The following is a 25,140-nucleotide window of genomic DNA, read 5'->3' as shown; positions in this document are numbered from 1 at the left end:
AAATATAAATACGTTATGAGTACCCAACTAATAAAATATTGTTATATTTAAATTTACATATTTATTTATAGGTTTGTTATCTATTTACAAGTCTGTAAAGTTTTACTTCATTTGCAAATTGTATTTGTGATCAGTGTTATTAAGTATATGTACATTTCTCTTAATCTGATTTTAAGGCTGCACAGGTAGTTAAATATATTCATGCCATATATGATAAATATATATGTATGTGTATAGAAAAGAAAATTACTGCATAAACCCACTGAAGATGGCCTTCTTATTTCAGATAAAATATAAGTTTTAAACAATTGGTCAACTAGATTAATTAACATTATTTTTATTGTTTTTATGAAAATGTTTATAGCTTAGAAACTTATTTATAGATCAACTTCTCTTATTTTTATTCGCTTTAATTATCTTGGCTTTCAAAGCTTGCACATCGACTTTATTATCCTCAGCAGCGCGCTTGCGAGATGGACCGGGCGTATCCTCGGTTGGTGGCACAAAGTCCTTGTTGCGACGCTCGTCCTGTTTCTTGGCTGCCTCTGCTTGTTTTGCAGTGCGTTCCTGTTGTCTCTTAGCCTGTTTCTGCTCCTTGTTGAGGAAGTATTCGCCCGTGGCCAGCTGCTTGTCGATCTTGCTCTCTGGCTGCTGGGGCGGGAATGGTGTGTACTCCTTTTTGGGCTTCTTGTTCTTGGGCTGCTTGCGTTTACTAATGTTCTTGTTCTTGAACTTGGGCAAAAAGCGTGACCAATCCTCGCCGGCAAGCTTGGGATCCTTCATTAATTCGCGTTTGATCATCAGAGCTTTGATATTATAAATGGGATGCACATTGTTCATGGTGTCCAGTACAATGTCACGCACCTGTTGCAGTCCCTTGTAAGGACCGAGAGCCGAGACTGTATTGCCTTGTACCAGGACATAGCAATCGGTGAGCAGCTCAATGGACTTTAGAGTGGCACCATTGGGGCCAATGAGGCGCTGACGCCGTTTCACGAATTTTTCCTTTTTGTGCACCAAATTACCAATTTTAATGATGTCACACCCGGTGTCGTCCTGCAGGACACGCTTCGCTTGCTCGAAGGGCACGCTGCGTGCCATCAGTTTGATCATGTCACGGGATTTAATGATGATATATGGGTCCCATGTCTTGCGTGTCGTCTTCACCACCATGCTTCCCTCTATCAGGTCCAGTTCGGCCTTGAGATGATGCTCGGCCAAACATTGTTCCACTAGGGGCCAAACTTCCTTTAAATATTTCTCACGGTATTTTGGAAAGAGCGTGGCAAAGGAGCTCTCCTCAACCAGACCATGTGGATTGTCTTCGGGCTTGAATGCGGGTATCTTCAATGACCACGCATTGTCCACAGGCTCCGTGCTTTGATTAGTGGGTCCCTCACTTTCATTGTCGCTCATATTTTGAGTTCAGAAAAAACCTTTTTAAATGGAATTTAATTTCAGAAACTTGGCCGTGCACGTTTGTTTTGAACAGCTGCCTATCAAGAGTGCCCGTATAACAATAATCGATAGCATCCATTGCGTACTCAACCATCGATAGCAATAACGGCATCTTTACTTAACACATACGAGGTTGTTTGGATGGATAGAATTAAAAAACCTTTCATTTGATTCCTTAATCATGTAAATTGCTTAAGCTTGTAAATTAAATAAGCTTTTGTTTTTTTCCCAATAATTTGTGACGTAGCGGCGCAGTGCCAAAGCTTATCGAACTTCGTCCCATTTTAAAAATATCGATAAATTCTGAAACAAGGTGTGTTTAAGGAAATTTGTCCATTCCGTTTTCATTCTATTGTTGCTTTTGGGTGAGTTTGGTCGATGTAATTTTCGTTGAGGAACGGACTTTCACTTTCGCATATAACTTGAGACGCAATAAATTTATAAAATTCGTCGACATTAAAAATAAGAAAACTCTGTATACAAACAATTGAATTGAATTAATTTTTGGTAGGCATTGTTGTAAAAATTTCATCAATATACGTAAAGCGAAGTGTGTCGGAATAAATGCAAAGAAAACCACTTGGGGGCGTGGACGTGACGTGGAAAATTTGCATAAAGTTGATTTAATTTGGTAGTTCTATCATTTCAAGTGGAAAACATTGGTATTGTATCGTTAAAATATATATTTTCTCGCATATTGCGTATTAGTGATCAATTTAGTGAAAAATCAATATGGCGTCGAAGCGTCTACGTGGCTACGTTACGGCGCTGCCAACTTTCTCTAATAAAGAGTATCGAGAAACAAAAATTTGTTTGCAGCTAGGAGGCTTCAACAAACAAATCAAGCGCGTGTTAAATACAATCATTACAATAACAACTGGTATAGAAGCATATTTCATTATATATACAAAATATCAAATTTGTTTTTTTCGAGCGAATGGTCAGTTTCAATGCAGGGCTGCATGTTCTTTTTCGAGTATCGATTGCATTTAGTCGATTTGATTTCACAACTTCATGGTCGAAAAGAGCATTAGAACGCGAAACACGTTTTTATCACAATCGAATCGCTGATGAAATTGGTCCAGTCGAATTATAGAAATTAACTTTCATGTCCATCTAAAATTTGATGGCCTTTGGTGATTATTTGGCGACTTTAGGTGATGGATTATACATATGTACGAAAATATTCCATATGAATATAAAAGTTTATTGCGTCGCTAGGTAGCCTGGTTTGCAAAGTGTTGTTAAATTAGTTAATAAGTATGATTTGTATGTGCATAAATACTGAGTGGTGTTTCTTTACGTTTTTAGATCTGAATCAACAAAAGATTGCAAATTGATGGCCTAAAATTGGTGCATTACGTAATAATCGTGGTGTTTATATATCAACTTTTACGTTAGAAAGAGACGACAGTAGTGTGTTTGCTATTTGGCGTTGCCATATAGTTTAAAAATAAAATATGGTGAGTTATTCTGTTTTAGGCACTTTATTTGAATGATTTCATTATAGTACAATTATATTCTTGTTTTTTTTTTCTTTTTTTTTTTCATAGCCGCGCATAGTGCCCTTACAATTATTAAAGTGCCTGCGGGTGCTTTTGGATACCAACGGTGGTATACTTAGTGCGACAGAAGTAAAACGGATAGCTGGGTAAGTTGTCAAATATTTTGGAAATCAACAAGGCGCCCTCTAACGTTAATTTTTTTTTCGTTTTGTTTTATAGGTTAATGACGAAATATTCAAAAAAGCTAGTCTCAAAATGCGTTTACGTGCAAATTTTAAAGTCTACTAAAACTGAACTACTTGGAGATTTTATGACTGTTGGTGGCTGGGCCTTGGTCTGCACTTGGCTGAGTGATGCGATACGTACAATGAACTGGCCGCTCGTACAAGAAATTCTTGAACTCTTGCTACTTTCTCCTGTTGATGTAAATAGATTAAAAATAAATTCGGCGCCCATTTTGGTCAAGGGGCTTTGTAAAGATGGGGGCAATGAAGGTAAGTGTGGGTCGACTAGAATTTACATTACAACATAATTTATTGCATAATATAACTAATCCAAACAATGGGTATTTGCACCGATTCTTTCCTCTTGCCATTTTCAGGTGTTCGTATATTGGCTAAGCGGCTGGTTGAGCAGTGGCTTAAAATTGTTACTGGAAATCCAAACGGTACAGCAGCAACTAGTTCACCTAGCGGGGCCGTCGAGTCGCAAAGTGGTTCTGGAGCAGATCAGAAGGACTCGCATATAGAGCACAGCTCGTCGGACAGCACAGACAGCGGCGGTGCGCCTGTTAAGCAGAACTACACGATTTCTTCGGCCGAGCGCAAACGCAATATAGTTATAACAATCAAAACTGTTGACAAATCTGCGTCCTCGTTAGCAACCGCAGATAGTGTATATAATGATGACGATAGTTCCTTACCACCATCTGAGACAGGCTCAGAGTCCAGAGGGACCGAGTCTAATGCTCATTTAGATGGTGCTGAAAAAACTAATTTAGATGATAGTAGTAAAAATGATTCAAAAATCGATGACGAGGCTGACAAGCACAAAAGTGAGCGCGACAAAAGTAGGAGATCTGAGAAAGATCGTGACAAGGATAGGAAATCGTCTAGTAGTCACAGATCCTCTTCGTCTAGCCATAAGTCGTCTTCGTCATCCTCTAATTCAAAGAGCTCCTCGAAGAGCTCATCATCTTCGTCCCATCGTAGCTCGAGCGATAAGTATCGTGACAAGGACAAGGCACGATCAAGCTCCAGTTCCAGCTCGAGTAAAGATAAGGATCGCAAAGAGGGTTCTAGCTCATCCTCATCGTCTAACAGGCATAAATCGTCAAAATCCTCGTCATCGTCATCATCTTCTAGTTCGTCAAACTCTAGCACGTCCAAAGATCGCAGTCGCGATAAGGACAAAGACAAGGCGTCTTCGTCTTCAACGTCGTCAACGGCGACCTCCTCTAAGAAGGAAAATGATAAAGATAATAAATTGATGCCGCCGCCAACAGCGAGTGCATCCGAGAAAAAAACTAAAGAGGGTGATGCCGATGTGCAGAAGCCCAAATCGATACCCATACCTAGTAGGAAGGCATCGATATCGATCGAAATACGCCGTGATACTGAAAAGACGGCCACGGTAAAGACGTATCAGTCCAAATTTCGTTCCCATGGTCTCACCGAGGAGGCGCCACCCCCACCCTCTCGCAAAGGCCTCAAGAAGCCGACATCCACTGCGCCAACATCAGCAGTCACATCGGGGTTGCCGCCGGCAACGGTACTGAAGAGACCTTCCCCACCGCCTAGCAGGGATACGCCCGCCGAGAAGAAACCCAAGATAGACATCAACAATCTGAGCGGACATGTCGACCGGCCGGGATCCGTTAAGCTGATAGCGCCCAAAAAGAGTAAGCATCATTCCATAGAGCTCATTACTAATCTCTCTGTTTTATCTTTACAGAAACTGAGGTTTTTGCTTTTGTTGTTTGCGACAATTTGAGACGAACTTGTGTGTATTTTTGTTGAAATCATTTTAAAGAGTTTAATTTTCGCTTGGGGTTGATCGATTGATTGGTTGATGGGTGGGTTGCTCAATTGTTAGGCAATGTTGGGGTTTGGTTCGAAACCAATAATTATTGGCCTATTGCGAGCTGATCGTCTCTCGCTGGGTCAGGCGACAGTTCGTATTAAAATTGAAGTAGATTTTTTTTGATTTAGTTGGAAGCTGCGTATTCAAATGGACAGACAGTCGAGAGGCTGTCACGTCGAGACGTCAGCGGCTCAGCGAGCGGATGTATTTGGGATGCCCGGATGGGGCTTCAGCTGCAAAAGCAGAGCCCACGTTGAACGGCGCATGCGCTTCAGTGGACAGCCGGTGCGGCGACAAGTCGGCTTGGTGTTAAGTATTAAAACTCAACCTCAAATACAAAACAAACAAAAAAATATAGACAATTACATTTACCTTTAAATCTATGCAATACACGTTAATGATTTAGCTTTTAAGGTATGTAGATGCAGCTTACTAACCTACTACATACAATACAATTCAAAAAAAAAAAAAAAAATAATAATAATATGAAAAAACGAGAACAAAAAATAAATACGACTTTCCTCTAGAAAAATATATTTTTTCTATTGAAATAAAATATGATGGAGCATTAAACGAAATGATGAATATATATCTATATCAAAAAATATCAACTTTGAGCTGGCTGTTCTTAAAGTTTGGTAGCCGAAATGATGACAGCACGTTACAGTTAACGCTGGCTATGATGGCCACAGCGATATTCTGACAAGTAACCCAATTCATTTGATATCTATGTATGTAATTGCCTCTGCAAAAATGAGCGTAAGATCGAGAATTATATTGAATACTGTTCTGTTGCGCGTTCATTGACGCTACCAAGGTCTGAGAACCTGGCCGCCTTTTCACTTGAAGGCCTGCAACATGGCACAAGCCACACGTTGATCACTTGGATCAGTTGTTCAGCGAGGGGTGTTCAGAAGGTTTCATACAATTTCGTGTATTTTGTTTTTTTTTGTTTTTGTTTTGTTTTTGTTTTGTTTTTAGAGCCAAATCAGCTGCTTTAAATTTGTCCCAGTTTTGGGTTTGTGTGCTGGGAACTGCACCTATACATATGTATGCATTTATATATATATATATAGTCAGTCGTACAGGGTTTATTCATAGATAAAGCTAGTGTCAGCACGCTGGGGGTTTTTTTTTTGTAGCCATTCAGTCTGCCGGTTGTGTGTGTTTTTTCAATCGTCTCTTATCAGTTGGCAATTTGTTTCAGTTCGCAACATAAGCAAAAACCTATGCAGTGCGTAAAGATTTTGAATTGAACCCATTCCATATATACTGTTTTTTTTTTTTTTTTTACTTATGTTAATTGTTGTTAATTTATTGCAGTTTCAACTCTGGTGGAAACGAATCTCTTCTCAGATGCGCTGGCTGCCTCCATAGAGCCCAAGAAGGTTGTCAAGCGCAAGCGACTTAATGCAGCTGCTTCGCCCACAGAGAAAGATGCGCCGCTGGCGCCATTGAAGTTCTATCAGGACACTCTCGATGAATCGAAGAGTGAGGATAAGTCTGATGATAGCACCAAGGAAAATGATGACAGCAGAACGGCGTCGCCTGGCAAAGACACTGATGTGGACGACGATGATATACCATTGAAGAAGGTCAAGGAGGACATTGAGCAGAAGGTGCATAGGGAGAAGTCAGCGGGGGAGAATGCCGATGGCGATGGCAGTGCGGATGATGCAGACGACACGCCTGAAGAGCCCAAGAAACCAGGACCTGGCTGCGGACCCAATGGACCGCCGGGCGTGCTGATGCTGCATCGACGCCGGGGACCCAAGAAGAAGCTCACCTGGCAGCCTGATGAGAAATTGACGCAGGTTCGCTACTTTGAGGTGGATCGATCGGAGCGGGTAAATGTGACGAAGCAGAGCTTCCTTGAAATGAAGAACATGGAGCGTTACAGCGAACGAGATGCGTTGAACATCGCGCGGCGAGGCTTCGACGATATTATGGAGCCGCAAATGGAATGGCGTCCACTGATCGAGGTGGCCAATGTGCCCGATCATCCCAATGGCAATCTGTCCAAGCAGCGTGTGGTGCAGGCGGAACGAGAGGCAACCACGTTGCGGGCACTCTACTTCTCGCCGGACATGATACCGGACAGCCCAGCCGAGGCGGAGCTGGAGCCGCACTTCTCGCACGACATTCCAATTATACCCATTGACGATTTAACGGGCAATCCGGATGCGGTCAATGACTACAGCTCGTTGCCCTGGCCGGAGCCGAAGGGCTACAGCGCGACCAGCAATGAGACGGGCTACAATGACAACATGAACAACATGAATCCCAGTATGAATCCCAATATGTTGCCATCCAATAATCCCTTCCAGCCGTTCGGCAACAATTACATGCCCAGCACGGGGAATATGCCACCAAATCCAACTTCACAGATGCCCATGAATATACCACAAACGGGACCGCCGCCCATCTGGCAGAATCAGATGGGCAGTCCCATGATGAATCCCATGAACGGACCTCCCGGTGCCATGGACATGAGCGCTCCGCCTGGCATGCCGCCTAACTTTATGGGCAATCAGTTTGGCAGTCCAGGTGGTCCGTTTGGTGCGCCTCCTGGCTTCAACAACATGAACTTTCCGCCAATGATGATGAATGGACCTGGACCAGGACCGGGCCCGGGGCCGGGACCCAATGGGCCCATAATGAACGGACCGATGCCCAATGGCATGGGACCCATGATGAACGGTGGGGGACCACGCAACAACAACATGAACATCAATCGCAAGAACAATGGAGGCGGAGGAGGCGCTGGTGGCGGCAATTGGCGCAGCGGCGGCAACAATTTCCAGGAAAACTCCGGCGGCAATTGGCGGTCAGCGGGCTCTGGCTCCAATCGTGGCGGGGGCGGTGGTAACAACACGGGAATCTGCAAGCAGTTCATGCGTGGTCACTGCCACATGGGCAAGTCCTGCAAGTACGTGCATCCGCAGAAGAAGCGTATGTAGGATTCGGCCGAATCTTCCGAGGAAGATTCGCATATATAGATCTCACAGAGCGCCACAGCTTTGCACACAATCCGAATCACACCCCTGCCCCCATGTATATTCACATAAATCTCTGCGATATGGACTGTGAATCCAGACTAATGCGGATCACAAGCCACGCTGCTACCCCAGCCAATGAAGACTGTAGCCTGGAACGCCACTGCCTCGCCAGGCGTCCAAAAACTTAGTTTTATACTGTATATAAATATGTATAACTATATTTTAAACACATATGTTAATATCAAATATCTTTCATACGGATTAGCTTAATGTAAAAAGAAAAAGTAAACTCATTTTTAATTTCATAAACTAATAATATATTCGTTAGGTTAGCTTGTTAATATTAATAATAAAGACCAAGTCATTTGAAGAAAGTTGCAAATTATCTTTAATTATTAAGAGTTGTAATTAAAATAGATTTGGAAGAGGCACAGTTAACAGAAGCGAGCATTTATTTCCTCTTAGTCTTAAATATATTTAATCTAAACTGTCATATCTTGGGCGAACTTTTTGATTTTTTTGTACTCGTTGCTATCAGGTTAAATGATTTGCATTTTAATAGTAAAAATGTTTAAATTTATATTTTTGACAGAAAAAATATAGAATAAAATATCCAAACAAAATTTTGAATATTATTTAAGTAATCTTCATTCAACTCCGTATAGACGACTTATATTTGATGATTTTCAAGATTGTTGTATTTGCTCAACTTGAAATTAAAAAGTCGTTATGAATATTGAAAAGATTTTAATGGGACTAATAGTTGGTATAAATATATAATGAATAATTGTAGATTTAAGTTTAAGTTTTTTAAAGGAAATATTTAATTAAATTGTGTAAAACTTAAAAAAAAAAACTTGCGATTAAAATAAAAATACGTCACCTACAATTTGTAAATATTTTTAAAGAAATTGTATTGATTAATATAAATAAATACAAAAAATATATATATAATATAGATATTTTCATTTTTAATTGACAATATTTTAAAACGTTTACATTATTTTTAGAGTAAACTTAACACGTAAAAAAATAAAAATGATATATTTTTCCTGTATATTCATAAAATATATATAAATTTTGGAAAATTTCAAATGATCAACTAGAAGTGCGTCAAATTATTGCGAAATATAATTTAAATAAAAATAAATATATCATAAAAGTAAAATTAAAAAAAAATCTGTAATATAAATTTGTTATTTAATCTGTTGCATCCAGAAACAGACAAACATTAATTGATTTATTTAGAATTACAAAGACAAAAAAAAAAAAAAAAAAAAATATTTTAAATTTTAAATTTGATCTATCTAATCATTTAAAGTTGACGAAAGATAATTTAAATTTAGTATTTAGCATTCGCTATCCCTACTTATTTATCTACTAACTATACTAACTTAAAGGTATGCATATTCGAATGCGTCAGAATGTGTAAGGGAATGTCAAAAAAATCAATGACCTATATGTATGTATATATTTACATGCGTATGCATGTGTGGGTTGTTGACTAGTTTGTTGCACTTAACCTAAAATTTGTAGGGCTTCTTCCGTGCTGGTTGCTTGGATCACAGGTTTTTCCATTTAGTTGCGTTTGGCTATTTCATCGGACCAAAGTAAAATAATCTGTTTATTTTTTGATGCAACATGAAGTTACTCGGCTTTCTCGTGCATTTGCTGGCATTGTGCGCGTTGGGTCAGGCGTTGAGCTTCACTGTAACTTCTCGCATTTATATGGACGTGAAGCAGAAGAAGCAGTCGCTGGGACGGATCACATTCGGTCTCTTTGGCCAGGTGGCGCCCAAGGCCGTGGCCAATTTTCGGCACATTTGTTTGCGCGGCATCAATGGCAGCAGCTATGTGGGCGCCACATTTCATCGGGTCGTGGATCGCTTTCTGGTACAGGGCGGCGATATAATCAATGGTGATGGCACTGGCTCCATCAGCATCTATGGCGACTACTTTGAGGACGAGGAGAAGGGGCTGAGCATTGAGCACAATCGACCCGGTTACCTGGGCATGGCCAATCGGGGACCCAACACGAATGGCTGCCAGTTCTATGTGACCACAGTGGGTGCCAAGTGGTTGGATGGCAAGCACACGGTCTTTGGCAAAGTCTTAGAAGGCATGGACACCATATATGCTATAGAGGATGTAAGTGACGCATTGGGTGTATTTTTAAAGGGTATATTACAACTCTCTCTCTCTCTCTCTCTTTCTCTTTTGGAACAGGTGAAAACCGATACGGATGATTTTCCCCTCGATCCGGTGGTCATTACTAACTGCGGGGAGCTGCCTACGGAACAGTTTGAATTATACCCGGACGACTTCAACGTGCTGGGCTGGATCAAGGCAGCGGGTTTGCCCGTCACCAGCTCGTTTCTAGTCCTACTCATATTCCACTACTTTTTCCGTCAACTCAACATGTATTGCTAACGACCTGTTCTGCTTTGTTTTATTCACTAAACACTTAACTAATTGCACATGGTCAGTTTAACGATTACAATAAAACGAGAGATCGGCCTGAAGGGAGCATCCAGAGTCAATCATGCCTTAATTATGCCACGCAGCAGTATGGGCATAGTAGGTCCCATGTGGAGCTGGAATCAAGAAGGGTGAGATATATAGGAGGTGTGTTAGTGAGTGCAAAGGGTAGAGATATTATCGTAAGATAGGGAATATGAAGGGATCAGTGGAAGGTACTCTGAAAAATGTAAGAGTCTAAGTTAAATTAAATGGGATAAAAACAACTCACATCGATATAAATATAGTCCTCGATGCGTTGATCGAGGGGATAGTGCTTAGACTCCGGCTTAAAGTAGCCCACCATGCGCATCTCAACGCCGGAGAAATTAGAGTGGTGAGTCGTGTGGACGCGGGCCAGCGTGAAGTGATGCTTGTGATCGGGATAAACAGAGAGGTTTAAGCTATTATAATACTCCTCGATCAAGTGACGATCCCTCTCGGTTATATCACGCTGATGGATAAAATTATCGAAATCGAACGAGTGGGCATGCTTCAATTTCGGATTTGTATCCGCATCCATTAAACGTTCCCATATATTGCGATAGGTCTTGTTAAAGTACTCCAGCTCCGTACACTTCTCGGCCCAAAATGTGAACTTCTTGTCGGTACTGTTGGTTGACAGAAACTATGTGACTAAAGATTATGTTCATAGTAAACTGCCCTTTGGAGACCTACTGATTCTCTATGTTAAAGTCCACAAAGAGACCCGGAATGCGAACAGCTGTGCGGGCCGATGCAATCAGTTTGCCGGGTCCGAAGAAATGCAAACGCAGCTCAAAGCGACGCAGACTGTCACGCATCAGTGGACCCAGATCCAGGATATAGGCGAGCTGTTCGCACGGCAGCGGCTGGACCGTGAAGTGTCTGGCAGTGATGGGCAACCTGTAGCCCTGCGGCTTGTGGTGGTTGACATAGCTCTCGTAAACCTTTTGATGCAAGACAAATGTCTCTAGATTCATGCTTAGTCTATGTAGATAGCGCTCCGTGACGAGCATTTGATTGAGCACCACGGCATTCGGTAGCTCCTGATTGTTATTGACCAGCACATACGTCTGCACCATCTTGAAGAGCTGAATGTCATGATAGCGCTGTCGTTCACTTGGCATGTCATCCTCGCTCTCGGAGAGCTCTGTAAAATCGCTAGTTATTTTGTCCTCCTGTTCAGCCTCCTCCTCGAACCAACCCATCGCATCTTTGTCGACTTCCGTAATGCTCTTGAATATCTCGTAGTTGTAAATCTTACGCATGTATACGTATTCTTCTATAATATCGTCCACACTCTGTTCAATCATGGGTAAAGACGTCGTCAGATTCAATATGGGCATTATGCCCTGACCGCGCAGCCGGAAGCAGCTGCTGGCCGTGTTGTTGATCAACACGTTGAATATGCGTAAGAAGTTCTCATTGAAGCCCAAGATGCCAGATATTTTGACTTTATCGTGACCCAGTGGTTCCATGAACATTTCCTCATCTTGCATTATTTTGGCATAGCCGTCGATTAGACGCCTCTCATTTATCTCTGGACTCATGAGGTTCAATTGTAAGGGGTATTTAGTGATATTCGATATGCGTATTACAGTATTGAACTGCTCGTACCAGGGCTGCAGATGAAATGGTAAGATAAAAGAAGAGAAGAGAGTTCGCATGAGTCTAAATACGAACCCTGACGTTAAGGTAGATATTATCCTTCAGATATTTAATTTTCTGCACCAGATTGACAAGGATCACTGACAAGTATTGACTGCGTCCGCCCACCACATCCAATTGGAATACGGCCTTCACTTCGTGGGAGCGACGAACATGCGGCAGATGGATCATGCACGCCTTGCTCTCCATCTTCCGCAAATGTCCAGTCTTTTCGTAGAAGTAAATGAAACGATCCGAGTAGCAGTACTCAGAGGAGGGCTCAGATAGCCGCTGGCTGGACTCCAGGTTCAGTTGATCCAATATATATTCAATAGTGTGATGGACATAGCTCGAATCACTGAATGCCTCACTATCATCATACACTTCAGGCATCATGTCTAGCGGTATATGAATGCGACTATGGCTGAGATCCAGTTCGTTAAGTATCTCCTCGAGTATATCGAAGATCAGTGAGTCATTCTCCTTCTCGCTGTGAAACTGGCAACGACATTTCTGATAGCGTATTGTCATGTTCTCCTCCTCCGCACAGCTGAAATTGTACTCCAGAGTGCGAATGATATCGGAGAGCACCTCGGCAACCACATCACCCGAATCATCACCGCCAATGAAAATGTTTGACTCCTCGATGCGTTTCCATTTGTAATCGGCTGTGGTGCAGCCGTCATTGATGATATTCACATTGTAGTTGTATGGACGACCACGATCAAAAAGCACCAGCTCAGGCTGTATTATATGGATCTCGGGCACCAACACGGTCAGCCGCAGACTGAGATGTTTTTGTGGCTTGCTAACGGCAAACACATTGATGCGCCCCTCCACTAGCTTGCAAAACATTTGCCTCACCGTCGAGCTATTGAGGGTGACATAAATCTCTTTTTGCTCGAACCGATCGAAAGACACTTTGATTTGTTTCTCAAACGGATGCTCGTACAGCTCCTTGATGCGGAATGGACCCACTGCCTCGAGAAATACCTCGTCGAAGGGTATACTGGCCTGGCTGCACAGCAGGGCGGTGCGGGTCTGTGGGCGTTGCTGCAGCGGATAACTGGGCTGGAACTCAAAGTTGAGGTACTTTCGATCCCAAGTAAGCTGGCCCTCAATAAACTGCGCCTGGACCGTGAGGCGTATCACGTGCTTGCGTTGTGGATACTTCAGATCCGTCACGACCAACATGAAGTCACAGAAATAGAGTCCTTCCTCATAGCTGGTCATCATTATGTCGATGAACTCGTCCGCCCGTGGGTGCAGCTCCACGACCTTGGGGTATATGTCAAAGCGAGCTGTCAATGGCTGATTCACGCAGGCGCTTGTCTTCTTCGCGGGGTTGTAGGTGGTTAGACGTGTTACATTCAAGCGATACGAGCGAAATCCTTTATTGGTCAGTTTCACGCTATAATGGTATGGATATATCATGGCCAGAAAATGTTCCTGAGTATCTGTAAAGAGTACACCCGCATCTAGGCCATCTCTTATGTCGGGATCAAAATATATTGGGACTCCCTCAACTAAAAATGTTATAGGTATTTCAATGACATTGTCAAACTGCAGATCAATGTATAATGTATTATGATATAGATCTGGATCTGTAAACATCGACACCAAAGTCGTATACATGCTCTGGCCGTCGGGCGACAATTTCCCACCTCTCGTTGTGAGATACTGAAAGTCGATGTTTTGCTAGGAGAAAGAGGTATACATTTAAATAGATATAGAAGGTCTAGTGCCGTACACTTACCAATTTCATGGAGAGCACTGTATTCGTGGGCGAAACATTATCGATATAGAAATGATGCTTGTGATGCTCGAAAACCTGCAGACGAACATGCACAGACATCTGGGAAATGCGTATTTCCGTGGGCAGTATATTTGCATACAAATGAAAGGGAAATGAGTGCGGGGCGCCGACAATTTTGACAAGACCCGATAGTTTGTTAATGCCCAGAATACGAAACATGACAAAGCAATGGGCAATCGAAACGGAATTGGAGGCAATGTAATACTTCCAATTGCCATCAGTGAACCCCATTTCGTTTGGCTGCAAGCAATAATTAAATTCAATTAGAATCCTCTTTCCTTTCTGTTCTCTCCTTGAGATCGCTTCGAGAACTTACAATAACATCAAAGTGCACGAATCCACCGACATTCGAGGGATTTTCAAATTCCATTTCAAAGTTATATTCCTCACCCGCGTACATAATGCGATCGGTGAGATCGACAAAGCTCTCCCAAATAATGTCAGGGGTGCTGCAGGTGTACTCGAACCAGAGCTTGGAGCAGAGGAATTCCGATTTGATCAGCATCTTCATTTGCTGATCGTCAGACGACTCTGAGCTCGCTAAGGGTATAGCCGGGCAGATTCGTACGGTCAGCGAACGATGAAAGTAGCCCACTCGATTGGGTATAATCAATATGGTTATGCTACGTCCCGTATTTGGTCTGAGATAGATAATCTCGTTATCGCAATAGACTTCAGCGGGATAGCTGGGTATGGCGTTCCAGTCGAGGAATATGAAATTGTTGTGCGTCTTCATTATGTTAAAGTAATTCGTATTCAAGAGACTGGTCAAAGCCTCCTGAATGACGCGCTTGTCCGTCTCGGATTTGTCGAATATCTTCTGCTTCTTTAGATTTTTTAGCAGCTGCGAAGCCATTTCAGGTACACTATCTAAGCGATAGACAGAGATAACATGAGTTTACAGAATTATAGTTACCCTAAGTGAGTCAAGGGGGAGTTACTTAGAGTGGAGTTCGTGGAATGGACTCACCCATGATAGCCTCTTCAAATTGAAGGCTATATTCGGATTCGTTGATTGAGAGCGATTTCACGGATTGCTGCTCCAGCTCGACATCCGTTATCTCAATGTTGTCATTCAGATCAGTTTCCGCGAGAAGATCTTCGTGCACTTGCTGCAGTTGTCTAATCGGATCTCGTATCGTTATGGGCAACACTTCGGATTCCCGTATATTAAAGACCAACGGCTGTTCTAAGCCATCTTCCGTTGGCTTCACCTGCAAGGTGATGGGAACGGCTAATGGATTCATGAGGAGCATGAAGCGTTTCTGTGGCACACCAAACGGAATCGTGCCGAATTCGACAAGTTGCGGGAATGTGCGAAGCTGAATGTGTTGGCCGACGCCCCTTGAATAAAGAAGACGTAGCTAAGTTGCTTGACCTAAGTTTAGGGCACAAATGAACTTACTTTACGCTGACATTGTGATAGAAGCCGTTTACGACTTTGAAGCGCAGCGTCACGTTGAAGCGTACGGGCACTATGGTAAAAAAGGATAAGTGAAAGATCCCACGTTCGCACGGCTCCAACTCGAAGCCCTGGTCAGGTGTGACACGAACGCCACAGATTTCCGGGTCTAAGCACTCCACGTACTTGACCTTGGCAACAACACCTGATCGAAGCGATATTATTTTGAGGCAAATGCATCAATAGCTGTCTTACCGACCATCCACGTTTAAGATTTTGATAAATGCGCAATGCTCTTCGCCCAGGTAGATTTTCCGAAAGTCAATCACTGTCGGAAAGATCTCCACATCAATGCCTCTGATCTCCCCGAAGATGACGATGGAGTGTGTCTCAATGCACTCCATGCTATCCGTGAAACAGAGATTGATTTTGGTGCGCTCCTGGAATGGTGGCACCTCATTGTCGGCAAATTCCTCATAGTCGACTGGCTTAAATTTAATCATTATCTGAGTGGTTGAAATCGGGTCAATTTGGTGAGGCACATCTATGTGATAGTGAATGCTAGATGCCTCCTTATATGAAAGAACTTCGGATTTGGTATCCTCATCAAAGTCAAATAACAAAACGCTATGCATGCTAACTGCCGATTCGATTAACTTATCCGATATGGCCGATTGTGCCGAAGTATTCTCGGACCTCTCTTCGTCCTCAGTCTCTTTCGCGTAGAAAGAGGTGGATATCCTCAGAGGATGAGTGCTTTCGTTGCATATAGAAAACGAACGTTGCACTTCATCACCAAATTTCGTCTGACCAAAGGGCAAATAGCCGCGATTAACATACGCACTCATTGATTTCGGTGTATAGCTGAACACTATATTCCTGGGAGGAGCTGAAAAGTGGACAACGGTCAACATATTAGAGATGAGCCACCAGCTGGACTGGGTTCGGTTGGGCTGTTGCCTGATACCTACACGTTCCAAATTTTACATTAAAGAATCCGTTGTATTCCTGCAATTTCCTGGGATCAAATTTGATCAATAGCTTCAAATAGTCGTGTGGAACTATGACGTGTTGATTCATATAGTGGAGAGTGAGTCCCTTGAAGCTACTACAATTCGCAAAAAAGAAACGAATATGGAGGAATTTACAAATTTGTTATGCTGCCAATCTTAAGCTCCAATTAAGCTTACTTTCTGTATTTGACATTTATGGGATCCTTAGTTGGATTGTACATGATCATTTCATAATAGGATCTGTCCTTGGGCACTGTGGGGGGCAGTGTAATTTGCTCCGAAATATACGGTTCGATCATGTTTTTCAAGACTGTGAGTGAATTCGAGAATGGGTTAGCCTGAATTGTAGTTATCTTGTAACTTGATGGCATATACCTATGCCATGAGCTATACTTTACCGATAATGGGCACTTCAAATGTGATATTGGGATGAAACGATTTGATGAATATGCAACGCGGTCGATTAATACGCACCGAAGTTTTGCTACGTATATTGATTTTCACTTGCAGCACTTTGTCCGTCTCGATAAAGGTATTTAGTTCCGGCTGAAATATGCTAATTGACGTATCGCTGGGACTATCCGTAGTGATCAAGACTTTGCGTGGATACTAGAACGAGGCACTTAGCAACTGAAATATGAAAAGTTATTGCTGTATATATACCAGTGCAGCGTTGCGAATTGTTAACGTCAGGCCGTATGTGTTATTCTTGCGAAACGGTTTCCGCTGTATCATCAGCCGCGGCGTAATATGCAGACTGTCCACCAGATTCACGTACTCCATGAAATCTACAATGGTCATATAAGTATAGCACGATTGAGAAATTAGTTGAATCTATTATGAATCTTACACTCCTTGGCAATGCAGCAGCCGTAGAACATCGAGCGGGGAGTACGAAACGATGGCAGTGGCACGGGCTGTTCCGTTTCCATTGAATATGTATCCTCCATGTTGCCCTCCTCAATGCCATCAGTGGTCGCCGATGCTGACTCTGGCTTGGAAGGACCACGCGGCGTGGAGTCCATTTTTATGAATATGTATAGATTATTATTTCATTTAGATATCCAATATTTGTGTATATTATTTGTCATTCACATATGTCTACTATATCGAGAGAGATTGAAGGGAGATTTTCATAGAGTCTGGTGTGCACTTGGTTTTCCCTATATAGCATATTATATGCTTGAATTCAGAGCACGTGATTGTGTCATCCATTTATCCAAAGACAAATCTACACATACTCAACCATTTCCTTTATTTTATTTTTCTTGGCAAATGCAAAGACAATCTCATATTACGTATACGCCCCGCTGTTGTTTGGGAAAACAATTTCAATTTGGCAAAACTCAACGCAGCGTGTGACCGACAAAATGTCGAACGTATTGGGCAGGCTAAAGACAGAGACAGGGACAGAGACAGAGACAGGGACAGGCAGAGGGACCGGTACGTGGCTCGGTCCAAAGCTGATGCCAAGGAAGCTGCAGCACAGCAAACATGCAATCGCAGTTGATGTCGCTGCTGCTGCTGCTGGCGCTGCCTCAGTCAACCGCAGCAGAGCTGCGCAGCTGCCATTGCCGAAACAAAGTCGTTGCGAGCCCTATTTATTTGCTGTTGCCGTTGATCGGTTCATTCCTGCATTTGGCAAAAAGGCAAAATGTCCTTTTGTGCAAAATTAATGATATGGGCCAGCCCACAGCTATCGGCACAGAGAGAGAGAGAGAGAGAGAGAGAGAGAGAGAGAGAGAGAGAGAGAGAGAGAGAGAGAGAGAGGAAGGCCGATGGAAGGTCGTGGTGTTGGAAGCTTGAAAAGATGTGCGGTTAGGTCGGTTTGACTGGCCTCGTCTATTGTCATTTTTATTGTCAAACGGACGCAAGTAAAAAATTGGCCCCAAAGCCAATGCAACCGCAAAGCGAACAAAGAAAATTGAAAGCAAGGCAAGGCTGTGGGCAGGCCAGGCAAAAGGATATGCGCTGATGCCAAACTATTTTGCATGTGTTGCCACGCCCGGTGCCACCATGGCCACTGCTCAACATTACTTCACCTCTTGTTTGTGTACCCCAGCTATGGGCGTGCTCCTGCTCCTGCTTCTGCTGCTGCTTTTGCTGCTGCTTCTGCTGCTGCTGCTCGTCGTCCCTGCTCGTCGTCCATTCGCACTCGTCCTGTGTTTATTATCGCCGGCAAAGCGCTTATAAATCACGCCACTTCACATGCACCCGAAGCACTCCAAGCACCAGCTTCGCCCAGAGTCGGGCAAAAAGCGCCCAAGGACTCTGTAGCCCAGATAATGGAAGGCCACTGTCCACACATGTCAGTTGCGGTGTCGGTCGGCCGCTCGTCCATAACAAGATACCCGAAAATTGCAGCCTTTCAATGCATGCGGCAACAAACACAGAGAAGTCGCTGGCAACAAAGAAATATCTACTGCTACTCCCACGGCTATTATGACGAAGAGCTGCGGCTTCTGTTCATGTGCCTTAAATGCTCGCTGAAAGTATTTGTAGTTTTGCGTGAACTTATTTGAAAGGTGCTTCAGGCTGTGAGTCTATGTTGTCTATAAAGATGATTTACATATATAGAATATAGAATACATACATATATAGAATACTCAGCCCTAACTTTAATAATCTTTCTATAAATTTAAGTTTTTGTAAGGAAAATTTTCATAGTTCTTAAATTAATATATTCTTATATTATTATCATCTTTTAGCATTGTATCGTTCATGGTGAGATCTCGCTGCTTGTGAGTTCAAGAAATTGCTTTATTGTGCCTTTTCTCTTTTCCTCAAGTGTCTATTGTGATTCACTTGTATGCTTAAATTTATTATAATTTTATTTTTTATAATTTTACTTTAAAATATATCAAACAGTTTAAGCCATTACAATTCATTACAAAATTTACTTTAATAAATACAACATAATAATTTTTTTCCCATGAATTACATACATATATTAAATAATTTATAAACATATAAAAAAACTTTTTTCTTTCTTTTCTACTTCTTTGTCTTAGTACTCAACAAAATAAAATAATATTTCTGCCATATCTCAGATCTCTATTTCAGAAAAGAAAATCTCTTCTTTTGTTTAATTCTTGCTTGTTATTGTTGCTATGTTTGTTGCTTTTGTTCGTAACTCTTATGAAAATTTAATTTAATAATATCAAAGCCAGATAGACTCAGCCATTCTCTTCAGTCCATGCCATCTTCGTCATGTCTGCTATTAAATTTTGATAGACAGCCGTATCGCAGCTTCGCAGCTTCTCACACACCACCTTACACCACCCACTTTACCACTCGCCTTTCAACTCTACTATTTTATTAAGTGGTAATTTATGCCTATGCCATTGTCGTCAACAGCAGTTGCTGTCAATTGTATGTCCTTAATATGAGAATCCTTGACGCGCTGACATTCCTGTGGCATTATTACAAACCGGTTGCGAGCGACACTAAGAACGAATCGGCTCAGTTTTTATGTTCGTCCTTTTCCGGTTTGGTTTTTACGATTTAGCAACTGTTTGGGCCAGCTCTAAAAAGTCAAGTTCTGGCTGGCCTCGCCTGGTCTCGCCATGCCGCAACTAAAGATGATATCAGGCAATGTACTAGTCAAGGGCCGGACTAGCCAAGGTAAGTTCTCTCCATTCTGGTTGCGCTGACAAAAAAAAAAAAAAAATTACAAAAAATAATAAAGTAAACCCAAAATGTGAACGAGGTTTTTATTTGTCCGGCTTATGTGGTCCTTACGACTGTAAAGTGGCAATTCTTTAACAATTTATGTTTGCCAGGCCAAAGTCGAGTGTTGGCTTGATTGTGTGAGTATGTGTGTATGTGAGTGTGCCAGGAATTGGGCCTGCAACAGCTGAGGGCAGCTGCTGCCCCCTGGTTAGACCCTCCACCAGGGCGCTGTTGAAGGGTTCACTTCTTTTTTAATTTTTTATTTTTTTTTATATTTTGTTGGGTCCGTCGGCTGTGAAATTTTCGTGAATTTATGAGCACTTGAGAGCAGGCGCCATCGCCAGCGGCTACGTTGGCTCCATCCCCATCCCAATACCCATCCTTGTCCAGGCGACTTTGTTGGCCTAATATAAATTTCAACTTGAACAACAACAGCGCCTGGTCCAGGCCCTGGCAACATTTTAATGCTCGTCGTGGCTACTCTTTTCATTTTTTGTGAATGCTCTGCACTGAATGAGCGCGAATGGGGTGTATTGGCTATATGCTGCTTTTGGAAAGATTCATTGACTGTAAAGTATACATATATCATTTAGAATATGACTGCGCGCTATACTCCATTAGCTAATGAGATACTTTCTTTGAGTCTATAAATAAGAGGTAAGCAATGCATACTTATGTATACGGCAGTCTGAATTTCTGTGTTTCCGTCTCTCTCCCTCTTCTTGTCTCTCTTAAATTCAAAGAAATTTTTAAATTCACATTTGGATTCCCTATCCCTCTGCGTCTCTCTCTTTTCTCTCCCTGCCTCTCTCTCGCTCTTCACTTTAAATCTCATATTCAAAGAGACTTTTAAAAAGAGAATAGCAGGTAAGCAGTGGTTAGCTCTTCACAGGGTATCTCCACGTCTACTATTCTTAGTCACAACTTGTTTTGATTTTCCTTTAATTTTTTTTTTTTTTTTTTTTGAGTTTCTAAGTGGTAGCAGCCGCGCAATAAAACGCTCTTGCGAATGCTTTGAAAGGATTGCGGCCGAAATGTGCGAGCGCTCGTAAATTGTAGACGCAGATGCTGGGGCAGCGGCCGTAGGACGAGCCGTTTGGCGTCGCATAAAAATTAGTTTACGTGGCACATAATTTTACATTAATTTCATTTCAAATGACCCAGCCATACACTAAGCTAGAACAGTGCATGATGTGTGTGTCCCGCACACACACACACACACACACGCACTTGAGGAGCTAAGAGCTGGCACGCCTTGCCAAGAACCACTTTGCCACATTTTAAAGTATCTGTCACATAAAATGCACACAGACTGTACCCCGGGGACACAGAAGGCAAGCAATGCGGGCGACTGGGAGGGGGAGCGCGGAGCGAGGAGGCTAAGCAAGTTGCAACAAAATATTTTGTTTTTCTACAGCTGCTGCTGCTGCAGCACACTAAAAAAACAGACAAACAACAACAAATGCTTATAAAATGATAAGTTCCGCTGCAACGAGAGCTAGACGTCAATGTAGACGCTGATGGCGATGTCGACGTCGACGTCGACGTCAACCCAACTGACGACGCAAACGTGGCAGTGAAGTCAAGTGAAATGGACGAGCAACTGCTGCTACCAAGACAACAGCAGATGATGAAGAAGAAGAAGAAGAAGACGCAGCAGACGGAGTAGCAACAGCAACAGCAGAGGCAGCAGCAACTATAAGACTATCAAAAACCTAAACAAACATGTGAAAATAATACTCTGGGACTTGGCGAAAATTGAATACTCTGAATTATCAGATCTGATCGAGATCGAGTTGAAACATGTGGCAGTACTCTAAAACTGGACAGAGATTCAATATTCTGATTTATCAGACTGTCTATATAGCTGTATGGTCTATATGTCTAAGAATGATACGAAAATTTCGAATATATATAAACATATCTATAGAAGAAGCTTAAATAAATGAAAATAGTACTATAAGACTTGACACAGTCTGTGTTATCAGATTGTCAATTTAGCCGTAAGATCTATTTGTTGAAGCGCGATCCACTATATTGTGATGCTGAAGCTGTGATCATTTTCAGAGTACAACTTTTGATTATTAAAGTTAAGTCAAGTTTGAGTAATACGGAATGAGATAATATCAGTTCCGTTCGTGTATTCAATTGATACGATAAGAAATCCTGTTGATTAATACTATTTGATTGCTAATATATTAATCATCAATGAACAATAATATGGTTTCTATGCGCATATAGTCCGTAATCTGACATACAAAAATTCTGTTCCATAGCTAGTAGTTCGGTTTTTAATGGAATTAGAGAAAGCAATGCGAGTTAAGCCTTTCAGAAAACCCTAATCAAGTCCATATCAAACTGAGAGACCTACGGACCAGCATCCATTTGCAGCACATCTCGTACAGACTCAAAAAGCGAGAGTATCTAAAGAAAAAAACAAAAAAACATTATCGTTGTCAACGTCAGCGTCGATGTGCTGAGGAAATATTTTGTGGGAAATTATTGCGGCTGTTGTTGGAACGGAAAGCGAGCTATGGGTAGCGACGCAGCTAGGGCATGCGAGTGCAAGAAAAAAAGCAAAAGTTGTATTATAGGGGATATGTTATAGCTGAGATGGAGGGGCGGGGCAGGCATGGCAGTCCTGAAAGTTCTGGCATTTGCCACAGGCGACGATAAATGCCCGTCCACGTTGCGTATACGTAATATTTGCAATGTAATGCATATGAAATGGATGCGCCCAGGCTCCCCAGTGCCTGCAGGCCGTAAGCAATTAGCGTGACAAATTACTTAGCCCATTGGACGCAACCGCAGGCCCCAAAAACCAAAATGGCCCCAAGCGCTGCAGTGGCAGCGGCAGTCGATGCCAGTCGATGTCAGTTAATATAAATGAAAACTCATTAAAAATTTACAACTGATTGACTGCACAATTTGCACAGAAATAACGCACAATTTTGACATTGTTCAGCAAACGGGCACGCGGCTGATGTCAAATGATGCACAGCACAGCGGTCAAAGTGAATAAAATGGCAATAGTAGCCCAGATCCCAAGCCCTGACCGAGAGCCCTAAACCAAAGCCAAAGCCCGTGCCTGAGCCATAGAGCGACCTCCGACCATCGGTCAGTGCAATTTATGCTAATGCTCGTTAGTGAAATCAAACAGCAACAGCAGCAGCAACAGCAGCGGCAGCGGCAGCAGTACAACAATTATGTAAACAACGGGGCCGTAAAGCAAACTACGTGTACAAAGCGTCTGACAGAGCAACAGACTGACAAACTGCTGCAATGGACAGGACAGACAGACAGACGGACATAGCGAGCATGTTGGCTAGAATACACTTATGCAGCTGCTGCACAGTGGGTGTGAAAGTGGAGATCCATTAAGACGTGGGAATACAGAGAAGCTTTACTTGAGTAATAGATAATAAAAAATAAGTTAAATCAATCATTTATATTATTAGTATTTATAATATTAATTATCACCTATTTGGACTTTGTCATTTTTTGTGTTCATTAATAGATTACTAGAAAATATTTTAAATTATTTGATTATATTTTTTTTCTTTACAAATTTTATATCATGTTGAAAAACTTGCGTACCATTGATGCAGAAAAATCTATTTGACTAATTCCGCAATGAGTAAGCAATATCTATTGTACTCGTCGCTCTCCTCTTTGATTGATTTGAAGTTGGTATCTAAGCATATTTCATGTTTGAGTGGTATTGTTTAAGAGTTTGACAGTTTAAATATTCTTTCCACTTGTTCATTTTGCTAGTCCAGTCTAATATGCATTAAAGCATAAAAAATGATATATAATTTTTGCCTGAGCTGAGTAAGCCATAGAATAAGCGAAGCATGTGATGTAACAATTGTCGTATCAACTGGCATCAGGTAATTTAATTAATTTCTAGAGACCTTTTAGTGTAGGCATCAGTTATGTTATATGAATTGAAGCAATTGGTTTCAATTACATGATATATAGAACAACTGTTAATTATGTAATTTAAATCATATCTAATGAAATATAATGCTATAAATGATATCCTAATTGGATGTAACTTATGAATATCTGAAATACTCGTAGTTTAAATGTAGACATAGACACACATCTATCCATATAATATGATATTTGATATTTCGGTTATCAATCGTATCGGATATCAATTCATTTACCATTTCTAGTTTTAGTGGTGCTTTCAGAGTTGTTCCACTGTGCGGCATGGGTTGTGCAATATATATTGATGCATATATTGCCAGTGACAATTAATCTGCTAATTGCCAATTTAAGCACGTAAACCAAACACAGGCGGCAGCAACGACATCGACTGGGCATCACATGACATAAGGCTGGTCGCCAAAGGGGCCGGCTGGGTGGGCATGGCCGAACGGTTGAGTAGCTGGCAGTTATATAGTCGAGGCAACGATTTGAAAAGTTTGCGTGTGGCAACAATTGCTGCAGCATCTATTGCAGGCACTGGCACTGGCATTGCCACAGCCATTGCCACAGCAACTGCATTTGATTTGTCGTCTGAGCCATGCGCCGGACATTTGAGGACTGCTGCATAATTGGAGCTAATGAAAGTCAACAAGAAGCTGGGCTTTCATGCAGCCGAACGTTGCAATCGGCACACAGTGCGTATGAATAATCAGCCAGCACACTCGCAAATACATAAATTAGTTTTGCCGTTGACACGCCGATTTGATTTACAGCTCGATGCGCCCTTTGCCAGCAGCGACTCGCATCACTCAATCCCATTCACAGCATATCGCATCCTTGGAGCTTTTCACACAATGGCTGCCTAATGAGCATGCTTCACTTTTTCGTTCTCTCCCACTCTTCTCTCTCTCTCACTCTCTTTTGCATTCAGGCTATGTGCTTGGAATTTTTCCCTAAAATACGTTTTTTTTCCTTTGCAATATTGAAAAATTTCAATTTTAGTTTTGGCCTTTCAAAGCGACTCTAGCTAAATGCGCACAATTGTTCGGCTTGACGTTCAGTTGGGCACGCGTCTCGATGTCCTTGTGCCAGAAGTACGTTTTTTCTTTAA

The 25,140-nt window shown here is 42.0% G+C and overlaps 4 protein-coding genes across 8 annotated transcripts; 2 read left to right on the top strand and 2 right to left on the bottom strand.

Moving 5' to 3' along the window:
• Positions 1-317: 317 nt before the first annotated feature.
• dbe (KRR1 small subunit processome component homolog dbe) lies at positions 318-1,530 on the bottom strand. Its single transcript, XM_018004952.2, has one exon. It carries the CDS (start codon positions 1,414-1,416, stop codon positions 385-387), a length of 1,032 nt encoding a protein of 343 aa, XP_017860441.1. The 5' UTR covers positions 1,417-1,530; the 3' UTR covers positions 318-384.
• Positions 1,531-1,763: 233 nt separating this feature from the next.
• On the top strand, positions 1,764-8,537 carry PNUTS (Phosphatase 1 nuclear targeting subunit). Of its 5 annotated transcripts, none has more exons than XM_089463979.1 (6): positions 1,764-1,823; positions 2,770-2,921; positions 3,012-3,109; positions 3,183-3,457; positions 3,565-4,863; positions 6,369-8,537. In XM_089463979.1, the coding sequence occupies exons 2-6, from the start codon at positions 2,919-2,921 to the stop codon at positions 8,003-8,005; spliced, it is 3,312 nt and encodes a 1,103-aa protein (XP_089320105.1). In that variant the 5' UTR covers positions 1,764-1,823; positions 2,770-2,918; the 3' UTR covers positions 8,006-8,537. The 5 variants fall into 5 exon arrangements, with proteins under 5 accessions (XP_089320105.1, XP_089320106.1, XP_017859616.1 ...); XM_089463980.1 differs by lacking the exon at positions 1,764-1,823 and adding an exon at positions 1,824-1,965; XM_018004127.2 differs by lacking the exon at positions 1,764-1,823 and adding an exon at positions 2,448-2,633.
• Positions 8,538-9,610: 1,073 nt separating this feature from the next.
• ninaA (neither inactivation nor afterpotential A) lies at positions 9,611-10,584 on the top strand. The gene is made up of 2 exons (XM_018004129.2): positions 9,611-10,192; positions 10,271-10,584. The coding sequence occupies exons 1-2, from the start codon at positions 9,686-9,688 to the stop codon at positions 10,472-10,474; spliced, it is 711 nt and encodes a 236-aa protein (XP_017859618.1). The 5' UTR covers positions 9,611-9,685; the 3' UTR covers positions 10,475-10,584.
• On the bottom strand, positions 10,466-17,592 carry LOC108611459 (uncharacterized). The gene is made up of 14 exons (XM_018004125.2): positions 17,272-17,592; positions 17,085-17,209; positions 16,820-17,030; positions 16,599-16,731; positions 16,380-16,516; positions 15,668-16,297; positions 15,412-15,613; positions 14,977-15,350; positions 14,323-14,876; positions 13,947-14,246; positions 12,227-13,888; positions 11,240-12,165; positions 10,794-11,172; positions 10,466-10,638 (listed from the first exon to the last, which is right to left on the bottom strand). The coding sequence occupies exons 1-14, from the start codon at positions 17,444-17,446 to the stop codon at positions 10,585-10,587; spliced, it is 5,862 nt and encodes a 1,953-aa protein (XP_017859614.1). The 5' UTR covers positions 17,447-17,592; the 3' UTR covers positions 10,466-10,584.
• Positions 17,593-25,140: the final 7,548 nt, after the last annotated feature.

This window comes from Drosophila arizonae, chromosome 3, assembly GCF_054131065.1.
Source record: "Drosophila arizonae isolate 15081-1271.41 chromosome 3, UAZ_ARI_1.0, whole genome shotgun sequence".
NCBI lineage: Eukaryota > Metazoa > Arthropoda > Insecta > Diptera > Drosophilidae > Drosophila > Drosophila arizonae.
This window is presented reverse-complemented; position numbering and strand designations above follow the sequence as displayed.

Bases quoted from the DNA above. Each gene is read 5' to 3' on its own strand.
- dbe (XM_018004952.2), bottom strand. From the start codon at position 1,416: ATGAGCGACAATGAAAGTGAGGGACCCACTAATCAAAGCACGGAGCCT.
- PNUTS (XM_089463979.1), top strand. The intron at 3,110-3,182 runs GTAAGTTGTCAA...TTTGTTTTATAG, and splicing joins GAAGTAAAACGGATAGCTGG to GTTAATGACGAAATATTCAA. The intron at 4,864-6,368 runs GTAAGCATCATT...AATTTATTGCAG, and splicing joins GCTGATAGCGCCCAAAAAGA to TTTCAACTCTGGTGGAAACG.
- ninaA (XM_018004129.2), top strand. From the start codon at position 9,686: ATGAAGTTACTCGGCTTTCTCGTGCATTTGCTGGCATTGTGCGCGTTG. The intron at 10,193-10,270 runs GTAAGTGACGCA...CTTTTGGAACAG, and splicing joins CCATATATGCTATAGAGGAT to GTGAAAACCGATACGGATGA.
- LOC108611459 (XM_018004125.2), bottom strand. From the start codon at position 17,446: ATGGACTCCACGCCGCGTGGTCCTTCCAAGCCAGAGTCAGCATCGGCG. The intron at 17,031-17,084 runs GTATATATACAG...GCCTCGTTCTAG, and splicing joins CAATTCGCAACGCTGCACTG to TATCCACGCAAAGTCTTGAT. The intron at 15,614-15,667 runs GTCGGTAAGACA...CGCTTCGATCAG, and splicing joins CAAAATCTTAAACGTGGATG to GTGTTGTTGCCAAGGTCAAG.